Genomic DNA, 11,820 nt, shown 5'->3' with positions numbered 1-11,820 from the left:
ATCCATCATATTTTGAGAATAATAAAATATATAATTAGACTTTAAAGGTCACTTTTAGGCATTTCTTTAGTCACTTTAAACAATTAAAGCCATTTATCAAGTTTAACATGTTTGACGTATCATATTTTTATTATATTATTTGTCTAAACCAACACAAAACATAACATATGAAAATTCGACATGATTATACTTAGTATGATTGACATTCATAAACTAGAAAAAAAGAGAGTTAAAGTCACAAATCACTAAGTCAAAAGTTTAAACTAAATCAAACATAAAATTACATCTAAGAAAATGTCCAAAATCCAAATTAAAGCATAATTTATTAGGGGTGATAAAAAGTCCGAATCTGACGGGTCCCGACCCAACCTTATAAAGGTGATTTTTTTTTTAGAGTTCGAGGTGGGGCGGGGTGGGTTATATGGCAAATAATTTCGAGACGGGTCATAGTCAGGTTTAAGGTAAAAAAATTGATCTAACCAGGTTTAAATTATTAATTTTCTTTATATTTATATAATGTATTTAAGATTTTAAGGATTTTTTATTTTTATATTATTAAAATATATTCTTTAATTATTAAAAATATAAAAATTATTATACAATATATTAATTTAATAATTTAAAATATATTAAATAATTATAAATAAATTCTTATAAAATATATTATTTTAAAATATTAATATATTTAAATCGGATCGAGGTTAAATTTTTAATCTAAAAATCAGGACGAGATCCAAGTGAGAGAAATATTAAAATTTATCAGAGTGAGACAAGGTGGGGTTTAAGTAATACCCGACCCCACCCCCCCCCCCCCCACCCCGACCCCGTGCCGATCCTTATAACTTATAGACTTGTTTTAATAAAAAAAAACAATTTAAATACTAAAAAACATAATTTATTTATTTTCAGTTTAATTTTTTTTTTAACGTCTGCACCAATTTGTGTGATAGCAGTAAACGTAACGGTACATTAAGGGGCAATATTAGAATTAGTGATTAGTTCAAGGGTCAATTACAAATAAATCATTTTATAATTAACTGCAGTGTACAAATTCGAGGAACACCCCGTTATTATTAACCATAACTTTGATTCTTCTGCTCTAGCTCCGCCGCCGCTGCGGCTGCCGCTTTCGGTTGATTTGCTTCTCCTTCCAACACCTGCTCTCCTTTTTCCTTTAATTTCTTTAATTTTTTTCCCTTCAAAGCGGATTTTTGAATTGCCTCTGAAGCTATAGACAAATTTAAAAAAAAACCCTTTAATTCTCCTCGACCGCGTTCGGGCGATTTCCCTTGACCATGAGCAGCGTTACCAGAGCCAGAAACTTCCGCCGCCGTGGCGATGATGCCGAAGAAGATGACAGCGGAAAAGATAATAGCAATAACCCCACCACCGCCACCCAAAATCCATCATCTTCCAAACCCGCCGCGAAGAAACCCCCGAAACTCCTCAGTTTCGCTGACGATGAAAACGAGGAAGAAACAACCAAGTCATCCTCAAACAAGAACAGAGATAAAGAAAGGGGGAAACCTATTTCCTCTCGGTTCCCCAAACCCTCATCTGCGCACAAGATTACCACCGTGAAAGGCCGCAAAAACCCTTCTTCTTCTTCTTTACCTTCCAATGTCCAACCCCAAGCCGGTACTTACACAAAAGAAGCACTACTTGAGCTCCAAAAGAACACGCGCACCCTTGCTGCCCCTTCTTCACGCCCCACCCCCGTTTCATCTGAGCCTAAGATTGTTCTTAAAGGCCTTCTCAAGCCCCAATCCCAAAATTCAAACTCCCAGCAAGAGAATGTCCCAACACAGAAACTTGATAAAGACGACACGGAGTCTAGGTTGGCAACGATGGCGATTGGTAAAGAAGTGGATTTAGATTCTTCAGTTTTTCCTGACCAGGCAACTATTGATTCTATCAAGGCAAAGAAGGACAGGGCTCGGAAGTCTTTTGGAAGGCCTGCTCCTGATTATATATCATTGGATGGTGGGAGTAATCATGGCGGCATGGAGGAGTTAAGTGACGAGGAGGAACTAGAGTTCCGAGGGCTGTTGTTCGGTGAAAGTGGGAAGAAGGGTGTGTTTGAGGTTGAAGAGAGAGCAATGGGTGTAGTTTCGAGGAAAGATGAGATCCATGACGAGGAAAATGACGATGAGGAAGAGAAGTTGTGGGAAGAAGAGCAGTTCCGTAAAGGATTGGGGAAGAGGTTGGATGATGGTTCGAATCGGGTCGTAATTAGTAGCAGTACCACTGCTGGAGTTGCTATGGCTCATAATATGCCTCAGCAACACCAGAAAAGGTTTGGGTATTTGACAATTGCTTCATATGGTTCAGTGGTGCCGAATGTGTCGCCTGCTCTGCCTTCAAGCATTGTTGGAGCAGCTGGGGCTTCTCAAGGTTTAGATGTTCCATCAATATCGCAACAAGCTGAAATCGCTAGGAAGGCTTTACAAGAGAATGTGATTCGGCTGAAGGTATCCTTCTGTTCTATGCTTGTAAAATAAGAAAGTATGAAATAGAAATCAGAGTAATCTATGGTTACCTAGGAGTGGGTCATGAGTTGGAGGTTTTTTATTTTGTGGTTGCCAACAGTTTGTATGAGAAGCATGCTTTAAACTGAATCTAAAGGGTAAATTAACAGAAAGTTGGGAAACACGTGATAAGAATAGTTACTTGTGTTAGGGGACAATTCTAGGCATATCATTTTCCATAAATAGGCTGTGCCATTGTCTTGATTAAAAACATGATTTTGATATTTTGCAAGCTTTCTTAAGCTGGAAGTATGTTAGAAACTATAACTTCTTTGGTTTGGTTTGTTTTCTAATTTTTAGTCATCTAGAAACTTAATTGGTGCGACATTCTAATGGAATGGCTGCTGTGATCGTTGTTTCCTTAGTAGGTTTGCATCAAAGGTGTTTCTAGATGTCTGATATTATTTTGTGATTTACATGACGTCTGGTAAATGTTGATAATTTTCTTAACAGTTGATGATGTCACGTTTCTTAGCAGTATCACAATAAATAAATGTATTTCTGATAGATCTACTTTTGATAACTTCCCGTTTAAACCAGAATGCAGGATTGCATAGTAGTATACTTGAGTTCCTATCAATTTTATGCCTAGGTAGTGTTGTGGTGTTGACATTGAGCTTTCCACTGCTTATGGATGATGGCTTATTTCGAGGAGTATTTATTATTTCCTTGAAACCTATGGGATTTTGTTGAAGATGAGATGTGTGAAACTCGTAAATAGCTCTTTGGTTCCAAAATGAGATTCGATTGGCAGTTAAGATTTGAACGGAAGAACTCCAACCTTCATTGCTTAACTATTGCATCAATTTCTTGATGGGTTTTCTACAACTACATAATTACTTAACAGATTAATTATACACATCAAGGTTCAGGTTTTAACTTCAAATCTGCAACATGCATAATGAGCGTGACGTTACTATTTTGCTACTGGTTACAAGAGTAAAGTTCATATGCAGAATGACCTCTCAAGTCAAGGGTTCTATTGTTAATATCTGCTATTTGCTGAATGCTCAGTCTTTTTTGTGTCCTTGTTCTACACTTTATTAGTTAATTTTTTAGTTATAAACTTGCCTGTTGAGGTACTTGTCCCATCAAGTTGCCTAAATTATGGTCTTTAATCTGTAGGGATATAGTTTGCTCAAGTTATATGTTTTCTCAAAGGTTATTAGTTGAGTTTTAGTGGTTAAAATTCCTCGTTCCTATTGAACATTTCTGAGAAGTAGTAGCTTTTTCTTGTAAAGTAAAGCAAGAATGCATGGCAGATTTGTGGTGATGAATGAATTTGGATATTGTTCTTTATCCGCTAATAAACAGACTTATTTTGCCTCTTTTCTGCTACAAAATTACTATTTTGTTTTCTTTTGAAGTTAAATGAAAAATCAAATTTGAAGCTGTATGTTGGATGCCCTCAGAAGTTTTTAGCCACTCCTATTTCCCTTCGGTGCTTCTGTTCTTTAATAAGTATTCTTCGCTTAGGAATCCTTTTAGAAAAAAAATTAGATCTCTTTTGTACAATGCTTTTGAAATGTATAGCTTGATAAGCTTTTTCCAGGTGATCTTTTGATTTTTTGTTGTTCGCTTAGCTTTTCTGACTTTAGATTTATTTATAATTTTTTCTTTCGAGTAAATTATGTGAGTAAATTGATCAGTTGAGATGTAAGTATTTCAGTGATCCCTAATTGCAGCCTGAATTGGCTTGAGAGAAAACTCTTTGGGCAGGGAGTCAATATGGATTAGACTCTCTAAGTACTTAAGACTTGAGAGATGTGGGTCATTTTAACCTCAACAAATTTCTCTTAAGTAACATGATAAGAAATCTAGAAGTAACCGATACCCAGACTGTAGACACATGTAATGATAGGATGTGTGGGAACTAGGACATTCTTTTGTCTGGTCATTACATTGCTGATGGAGTTTGTAGATATATTTCAGTATTTATAGTTCTATGGATATGTGAGAATCATTAATGATAGGATATCTAAATTTTCATATGATTGGCAACTTAGTGCAGAAGTGCAGCAGAAATGATAGTAGTATTTTTGCAAAATTTTAATGAAAAAAATACCCAACTTCATCAAATCTAAATCAGGAACTGTTAATTAGACGTATAAAATTAGTAGAAAATTGGACCAAATAAAGAATATGAAATAATAAAATCTTTGTTGATATGCTGCAATAGTTTTTGGAGAAACATTGATTTATAGATTTGTCTGGAGCTTTTAAATGTTCAAGTAGAAGGTCTCTTTCATAAGCTAGACCACTATATCAAGAAACTATGATCCTTTTATAAATGTTAAAAATGTTTGAATTGTTTTGTACCTAATCAATTTCTATGTCCTTGCCAGGAATCTCATGCCAGAACCATTTCATCATTAACGAAGGCTGATGAGAATCTGTCAGCCTCACTTTTCAATATCACTGCTCTTGAAAAGTCTCTGTCTGCTGCTGGTGAGAAGTTCATCTTTATGCAAAAGCTTCGTGATTTTGTTTCTGTTATATGTGAATTTTTGCAGGTACGCCTTTATCTGAGTCTAAACCCTGTTTTTCTATTTGCCATTTTACTCCTTGAGTGGATATCTGTTTCTGTTTCTGTCTCTGTCTCTGTCTCTTTTGGAGCGTGCATATCTTAATTTTTATTTTTATAAATTATAAGTGATTAAGTATTTAATAATCACTCTAATGCACGACAACAACATCAACAAACAATAAGCAGGAATACATAAACTGAAAATGAAAAAAATCATTTTTGATTGAATTCGATTCATATCCATCTCAATTACTATCTGGAAATTAATTCTTTGCAATACCTTTTTATTATAAATAAAGTTGTTAAAGGATAATTTAAAGATGCACTTTACTTGCGAAAATGAACACATTTTTGCTCATAGGCTCACAAACACTATGCTAGACTAGATTTCTTTCTGTAGTATGAATGATCCTAAAATAAGTACTGTATAAGTAGTCTGAAATTTCATTTGTCAAAATTGTAAGACTAACAGAAAATTTGAGCACAAATATCAAGTTCTCAATCATCAACAGCTATGAGAAACTGAATTAACGAAAAGGACTTATAAGCTACCACTTAAACTGTATGAATGCATAACCAGAAAATAAGTTAAATATTTGAAATTATGGTAGAAGACTGTACAAGCATAATGAAGTATTGTAATGCCCTTTGGTTGGCCTCTAAATGGTCTGTGATATACCACTTCATTTTTGCATGTAAATGTGGCCTTAAGAATTTTTTTTTTTGAACGACTTCTTGTTATCAGTTGTGTTGAGGCTTCTTTTTTATGCATTCATGTTAGTTGCCTGTTTGTATATTGATGCCTACGTTTTACTATGGTTTTCTATGCAGCATAAAGCTCCTCTTATAGAGGAACTTGAAGAGCGCATGCAAAAACTTAATGAAAAACGTACATTGGTTGTACTTGAAAGAAGAACTGCAGATAATGATGATGAAATTGTGGAGGTTGAAGCAGCTGTGAAAGCAGCAATGTTGGTTTTCAGTGAACGTGGAAGTAGTGCCGCAATGATTGAAGTTGCCACAAATGCAGCTCAGTCTGCATCTGGTGCAGTTAAAGAACAAGCTAATTTACCGGTGAAGTTGGATGAATTTGGTAGAGATGTGAATCGGCAGAAACGTTTGGATATGGAACGAAGGGCTGAGGCTCGTCATCGCAGGAAAGCTCGATTTGATTCTAAGAGATTATCATCCATGGATATTGACAGTTCCTATCAGAAAATAGAAGGCGAATCAAGCACTGATGAGAGTGATAGTGAGAGTACAGCATATCAGTCAAATCGCGACTTGTTGCTTCAAACAGCGGATCAAGTTTTCAGTGATGCATCTGAGGAATATTCCCAACTTTCTGCTGTTAAACAGAAGTTTGAAAAATTGAAGAAGGATTACTCTTCGAGCTACCGTGATGCTTACATGTCATTAAGTATTCCTGCTATCTTCTCTCCATATGTAAGACTTGAGCTTCTTAAGTGGGATCCACTCCACCGTGATGAAGACTTTTCTGATATGAAATGGTAAGGGTTCTAAACTGAAGTTCTATTGTGCCTTTCTGAGAGGTACCCAAAAAAATGAAAGAAAGGAAGAAAGAAAGAACTTTGTGTTGCTAATTTAAACTAAAATAGCTTGTTTTGAATCTTTTGATATGTGCTTGGCTATCTTTGTTTACTGTGATTGGTGCAAATTGAGGTGCATGCTTGAATTAACAAAAAAATGTTAATTGTTATTTGTATCTGTTTCAATTATTATTTTCACTAAGAAATGATTTCACTTTTGCAGGCATAATTTGCTATTCAATTATGGTTTTCCTGAAGATGGAAATTTTGCATCTGATGATGCTGATGCTAACCTAGTTCCTGCACTAGTGGAAAAGATTGCACTTCCAGTATTGCATCATGAAATTTCCTATTGCTGGGACATGCTTAGCTCACAAGAAACGAAGAATGCTGTTTCTGCCACAAGTTTGATTATAGATTATGTTCCCGCTTCTAGTGAGGCATTAGCAGAATTATTGGTTACTATCCGCACTCGTCTTAAAGAGGCTGTCACTGATATTATGGTATTTATTCTCTCTATACATACACACTTTCAACAGCAGCAGACACATTTATATATCAATATCAATCTATCTTCTTCTGTGTGTGCACATAGGCCGAGAGGCATCTGTGCTTCCGTGTGTCATATAAGTGACTATGGACATGTTAACTCATAACTATTTTTTTTATTGTTATTCTTTGATCTTTACTTCACAGGTTCCAACATGGACCCCACTTGTGATGAAGGTTGTGCCAAATGCTGCACGAGTTACTGCATATCGGTTTGGGATGTCTGTTCGGTTGATGAGAAATATCTGCTTGTGGAAGGATATTCTGGCATTGCCAGTTTTAGAGAAGCTTGCCCTCGATGAACTTTTGTGTGGAAAAATCTTACCTCATATTCGATGCATTACTTCAGATGTTCATGATGCTGTCACAAGAACAGAACGTATTGTAGCTTCTTTATCTGGGTTGTGGACAGGCACAAATGTCTCACGAGATTCCAGGTACTATTGGTTTATACCTAGTGGATTACCCAGGTTCATAAATTCCGTTGAATGCTGTCTCCTTACCTGCTTTAATCAACTATGATCATATGTGCATGCTATTGAACTGAGTAATTTTTAGCTCCTGTAATCCCCAGTCACTTCCCCTCTGGGTTATTTTCTGTTTGGTCTATATTTTGTTCCCTCATTCTATGTCTATGAACATTATTTTACTCTCCACTTTTCAAATTTATGCATACTCTTGTAATGCAAACATCCATGCAACTTCCATTCAATCTTTAGAAGTTATATGTGCGTTGGTATAACATAAAAGGCTTCCTGGCTCCTGTCTCATTATTTTTTCCTCTTGAATGTGCAGTGTCAAGTTGCAACCACTGGTGGATTGTGTGTTGTCATTAGGAAAAGCGTTGGAGAGAAGGCATACATCAGGTGTGAGTGAAGGTGAGGCAGGTGGACTAGCGCGTCGGTTGAAGAAAATATTGGTTGAGCTAAATGAATTCGACAATGCAAGGGATATAGCAAGGAGGTTCCATCTCAAGGAAGCATTATGAGCCATGCCTGTCTAGGATAAGCTATATGATTAACCTCACCGAGTGAGACTAGTGAGAGTCGTACATGAACAGAAGGGGTAGGTGTTGGATACACAAATTATATGACAAGAGATCACCGTTGAAACTTAAATTCTGAGGCTAGCTTTCCCGAGCATAGTTTAGACAGTAAACTAGGATATTTCCAGTGTTGATTATCTGTTCAACCCGTTTTATTTCTTATCTTGAGATGGAATTGTGAGCTCTCTTATCTTGAATACTGTCCTTAAATCCTAACTGAAACTGCTTTAGAGTTGATTAAAATTTTGGGATTTAAGTTATTTTGTGGTTCATTTTTGCTGCTGCTAATGGCAATGCGTTCTGTTATGTTATGCTAGTAGCGTTTAGGGCTAACAGTTGGTGTATTTGTATTATGTTGGTTGTTTGTGGAACAAGATAGCTATGTTATGTTTAACATTGTTGGGTGTAATTCCATCCGAATGATATGTTGGTTTATTTAGGAATTTTATTTTCAGTCGACATTTCAACACATGTTTCTAGTAAAATGGTTTTCATTGGCTGAGGAAATGCTATCTCGTAAATTTGATTTTTGAAAATTTAGTTTTTTTTGGTTGTATTTATTTATTTTGACTATTTTATTAATCAAATTATTTGACTATTTTATTATTTTTAATTAAGTCACTTATGTTTGATGAGTGTTAACATGACTGTTAATAAAATTAATATAATTATTCATTTAATTTTTATTATTTATATATTTTATCAAATTTTCTCTAATTTTAATTTAATTTTAAAAAATAATCTTTTCAATTAAGAGGTATAACATATAACATTATTGTGATGCATTTTACCAGTGAACCATATCATCAATTGAATGGAGAAATTTTCTTAATTAATTTTATTATTTTAATAGAATAAATGTTTTCATCAATCACGTGGTGAAAATAAATTAAAATAAAAATTGTTACGAGTTTATCCAGAAAGGAGAAATACCATGTGTCGAAGACACGCGTTTATAGAAGAAGTTAAGCCAATCGACGTTTATAAAAAAAACACACACACTAAACCTTAAATCATATATGTATAATTTATCTTCAATCACTTAATAAGTGTATGTTTAAATTAAAAAATATATTATATTTAAACACTTAAAAAATAAATATCTAAATAATATGAGATTCAAAGTATCTCATGGCCAATGTCACTAGCTTTTTTATATTTATATATATATATATATATATAAGACCAATGTTCCTAGTTTGGAGTTGTCAAAGACATGTCCTGACCTTTGATCAAACTCATGTGAATGCGATAATTAAAGGAAATCTTGGATATGTTTTTGACTTTACCTATCGCATTGGTAATTATCAAAGTTCATGATATGTTTGACTTTTCAAAATTAACAAATTTGGTAACGGACCATGTATTTTGATATAACAAATTAATGAAAAATGTTTTTGGACTTACTTGAATTTATTCATTTCAAAAATAATTCAAAGTCTATTAAATAAGAATTTGAACACAAAATAGTTTCCTAGGTAAGCAATATCAACACCCTTTTTACAATATCAATACCACATGAATAATACTAATATTGTTCTTCCAGTGTTGATACTGAAGTTAAAAGAAGTATCGACTCTCCCATGGTAGTACCAATACTACCTATTGTTTTCCAAAGTGTTCAAATTATAGAATGCAAAATTGGTATCAATACTCTAGGAGTACTGATGCTACTTTACTTAGTGGTATCGATACTGTGAAATCTTAATAACGATACTGGTCAAGCCCAACAATTACTAACATCTAGTGTATTTAATAATTATAAAGGAAGTACTGATACTCCCTTATACAATACCGATACTCCCTGTGTTGGACTCTTTGTTTTTGCAGAAATTAATTCCCCAACGGCTCCAAATCATCCCCAACAGTAGAAACGACCACAAATACATTCCAACTTATAATAACAAATCAATGACACTTGAAGAAGGTTACAACACCTATCCAAGCAATAAAGATCAAGAGAAAAGTTCTTTCACTCTTTATTTTTCCTTTTCTCTTATACATAAATGTTTGAGCTCATTGCAAATCTTTTGATTGTTTTTCTTGTGAGCTTAAATTTGTAAACATCTACCTTGTTATGTTTTCTTGTTTACTTCTTTTATCCTTTTGTAAAAAAAAGTGATTCTAGTTTAGCCTTGAAAACTAAGGAATTGTAAATGATACTCTTTATTTTCCTTTTTCTCTTGTACATAAGTGTTTGAGCTCATTGCAAATCTTTTGAATATTTTTCTTGTGAGTTTATATTTGTTAACACCTACATTGTGAGGTTTTCTTGTTTACTTGTTTTATCCTTTTGTAAAAAGGGGAGTGATTCTAATTTAGGCTTGAAAAATTAGGAAATTGTAAAGGTTAATCTTGAGCCTAGGAAAAGAAAAAACAAGTTAGTGAATTTGTTAAAAATCCTTAGTGTGGAACTAAGGTATTGGATGTAGACTTCATTTAGGAAGTTGAACCACTTTAAATGTTTGTGCAAATTGTCTATCTTTCTTTCCTTCATACCCAATATTTTTAAGGGCTAATTCACCCTCTCTTGGTTCATTTTGGTCGATCATTAGGCCTAAAAAATTATAACACATTCCTTGAATCTCAGATTGTTTCGATATTAATTTTTTCAGTTGTTTAAGTATAGTCCTTTTAGGTCTATAAATGAATCAAACCTTCAGCCAACCGTTCTTAAATCGTTCGGCAATAAGTTCGTTTATGTTAATTTATTTATTAAATGAACGGACATAAAAAGATTTTATGTTCGTTTAATTAAATGAACAAACACGAACAAATGACTCATTTGCTCATTTACGTTCGTGAACGTTCGATAATCTATTCATTTATATTTGTTCATTTTTGTTTGTTTGTATTCATTCGTTTATATTCAATATAATCTCCAAACTCGTTTAAAGTATTATGAACTAATAAATTTTAACTTTAAATCTACTAATATTTTAAAATTCAATTAATTTTCAAACCAAATAAAAAATATCCAAATCGTTAAAGAAAATATAAACCCTAAAATTATATAGAAAAAAAATTATTATCAAATATAAACCTAATTAATTTTATGGTTATTTGTTTATATTCGTTCAGTTGTGTTTGTTTAAGTTCATTCATCTGTGTTCATTTATTATTTTAACGAACTAACATGAATGGATACAAACAAGCTACATTCCTTAACGAACAAACACGAACAATAAATTTTACTTGTTTAGCTGTTCGTGTTCGTTTGTTTGTTTGGTTAAAGTTAAACGAACATGAGCAAACCATCGTTCGTGCTCATGCCTAAATCTTTTTAACATATGATTATTGTGCAATTGAAGACATTGCCTATACACATACAATATCACTGTCAATTGACTCGTGTCATAAACATTTCTTTTTGAATAAAATTCGTAATATAATTTTTATATTTAGCCCTTTTTTTCATTTTCTTCATTCTGATCATAAATTTTTATTTCTTTCATTATGATGCCTAATCTGAAAAAAAAAAACCCAGCAAAATCGTATTATGATAATGGGAAAAATCTATCAAATGGGGCATTGGAAAAAGGTTTGGATCATTGAGATGGGATGATTTGTACAGTGTTGGGAAAGTTACAGGGATCACCTGGTACCGTTTCCATATTTCAT

The 11,820-nt window shown here is 33.5% G+C and overlaps 1 protein-coding gene across 2 annotated transcripts; it reads left to right on the top strand.

The window, feature by feature from the left end:
* The first annotated feature begins 1,076 nt into the window (after positions 1 to 1,076).
* Positions 1,077 to 8,547, top strand: LOC120191314 (transcriptional repressor ILP1-like). 2 transcript variants are annotated; one of them, XM_039194285.1, is made up of 7 exons: positions 1,077 to 2,471; positions 4,874 to 5,041; positions 5,887 to 6,566; positions 6,829 to 7,108; positions 7,302 to 7,591; positions 7,953 to 8,161; positions 8,192 to 8,547. In XM_039194285.1, the coding sequence occupies exons 1-6, from the start codon at positions 1,296 to 1,298 to the stop codon at positions 8,140 to 8,142; spliced, it is 2,784 nt and encodes a 927-aa protein (XP_039050216.1). In that variant the 5' UTR covers positions 1,077 to 1,295; the 3' UTR covers positions 8,143 to 8,161; positions 8,192 to 8,547. The 2 variants fall into 2 exon arrangements, with proteins under 2 accessions (XP_039050216.1, XP_039050215.1); XM_039194284.1 differs by having other exon boundaries at positions 7,950 to 8,161; positions 8,192 to 8,545.
* Positions 8,548 to 11,820: the final 3,273 nt, after the last annotated feature.

This window comes from Hibiscus syriacus, unplaced genomic scaffold (assembly GCF_006381635.1).
Source record: "Hibiscus syriacus cultivar Baekdansim isolate YM2019G1 unplaced genomic scaffold, ASM638163v2 tig00116965_pilon, whole genome shotgun sequence".
Lineage (NCBI taxonomy): Eukaryota > Viridiplantae > Streptophyta > Magnoliopsida > Malvales > Malvaceae > Hibiscus > Hibiscus syriacus.
This window is presented reverse-complemented; position numbering and strand designations above follow the sequence as displayed.

What these genes read in the sequence shown, in the direction of transcription:
- LOC120191314 (XM_039194284.1), top strand. Translation starts at nt 1,296, where the DNA reads ATGAGCAGCGTTACCAGAGCCAGAAACTTCCGCCGCCGTGGCGATGAT. An exon ending in AGGCTGTCACTGATATTATG is followed by an intron (nt 7,109 to 7,301) that starts GTATTTATTCTC and finishes TTTACTTCACAG; the next exon opens with GTTCCAACATGGACCCCACT. An exon ending in AATGTCTCACGAGATTCCAG is followed by an intron (nt 7,592 to 7,949) that starts GTACTATTGGTT and finishes TTGAATGTGCAG; the next exon opens with TGTCAAGTTGCAACCACTGG.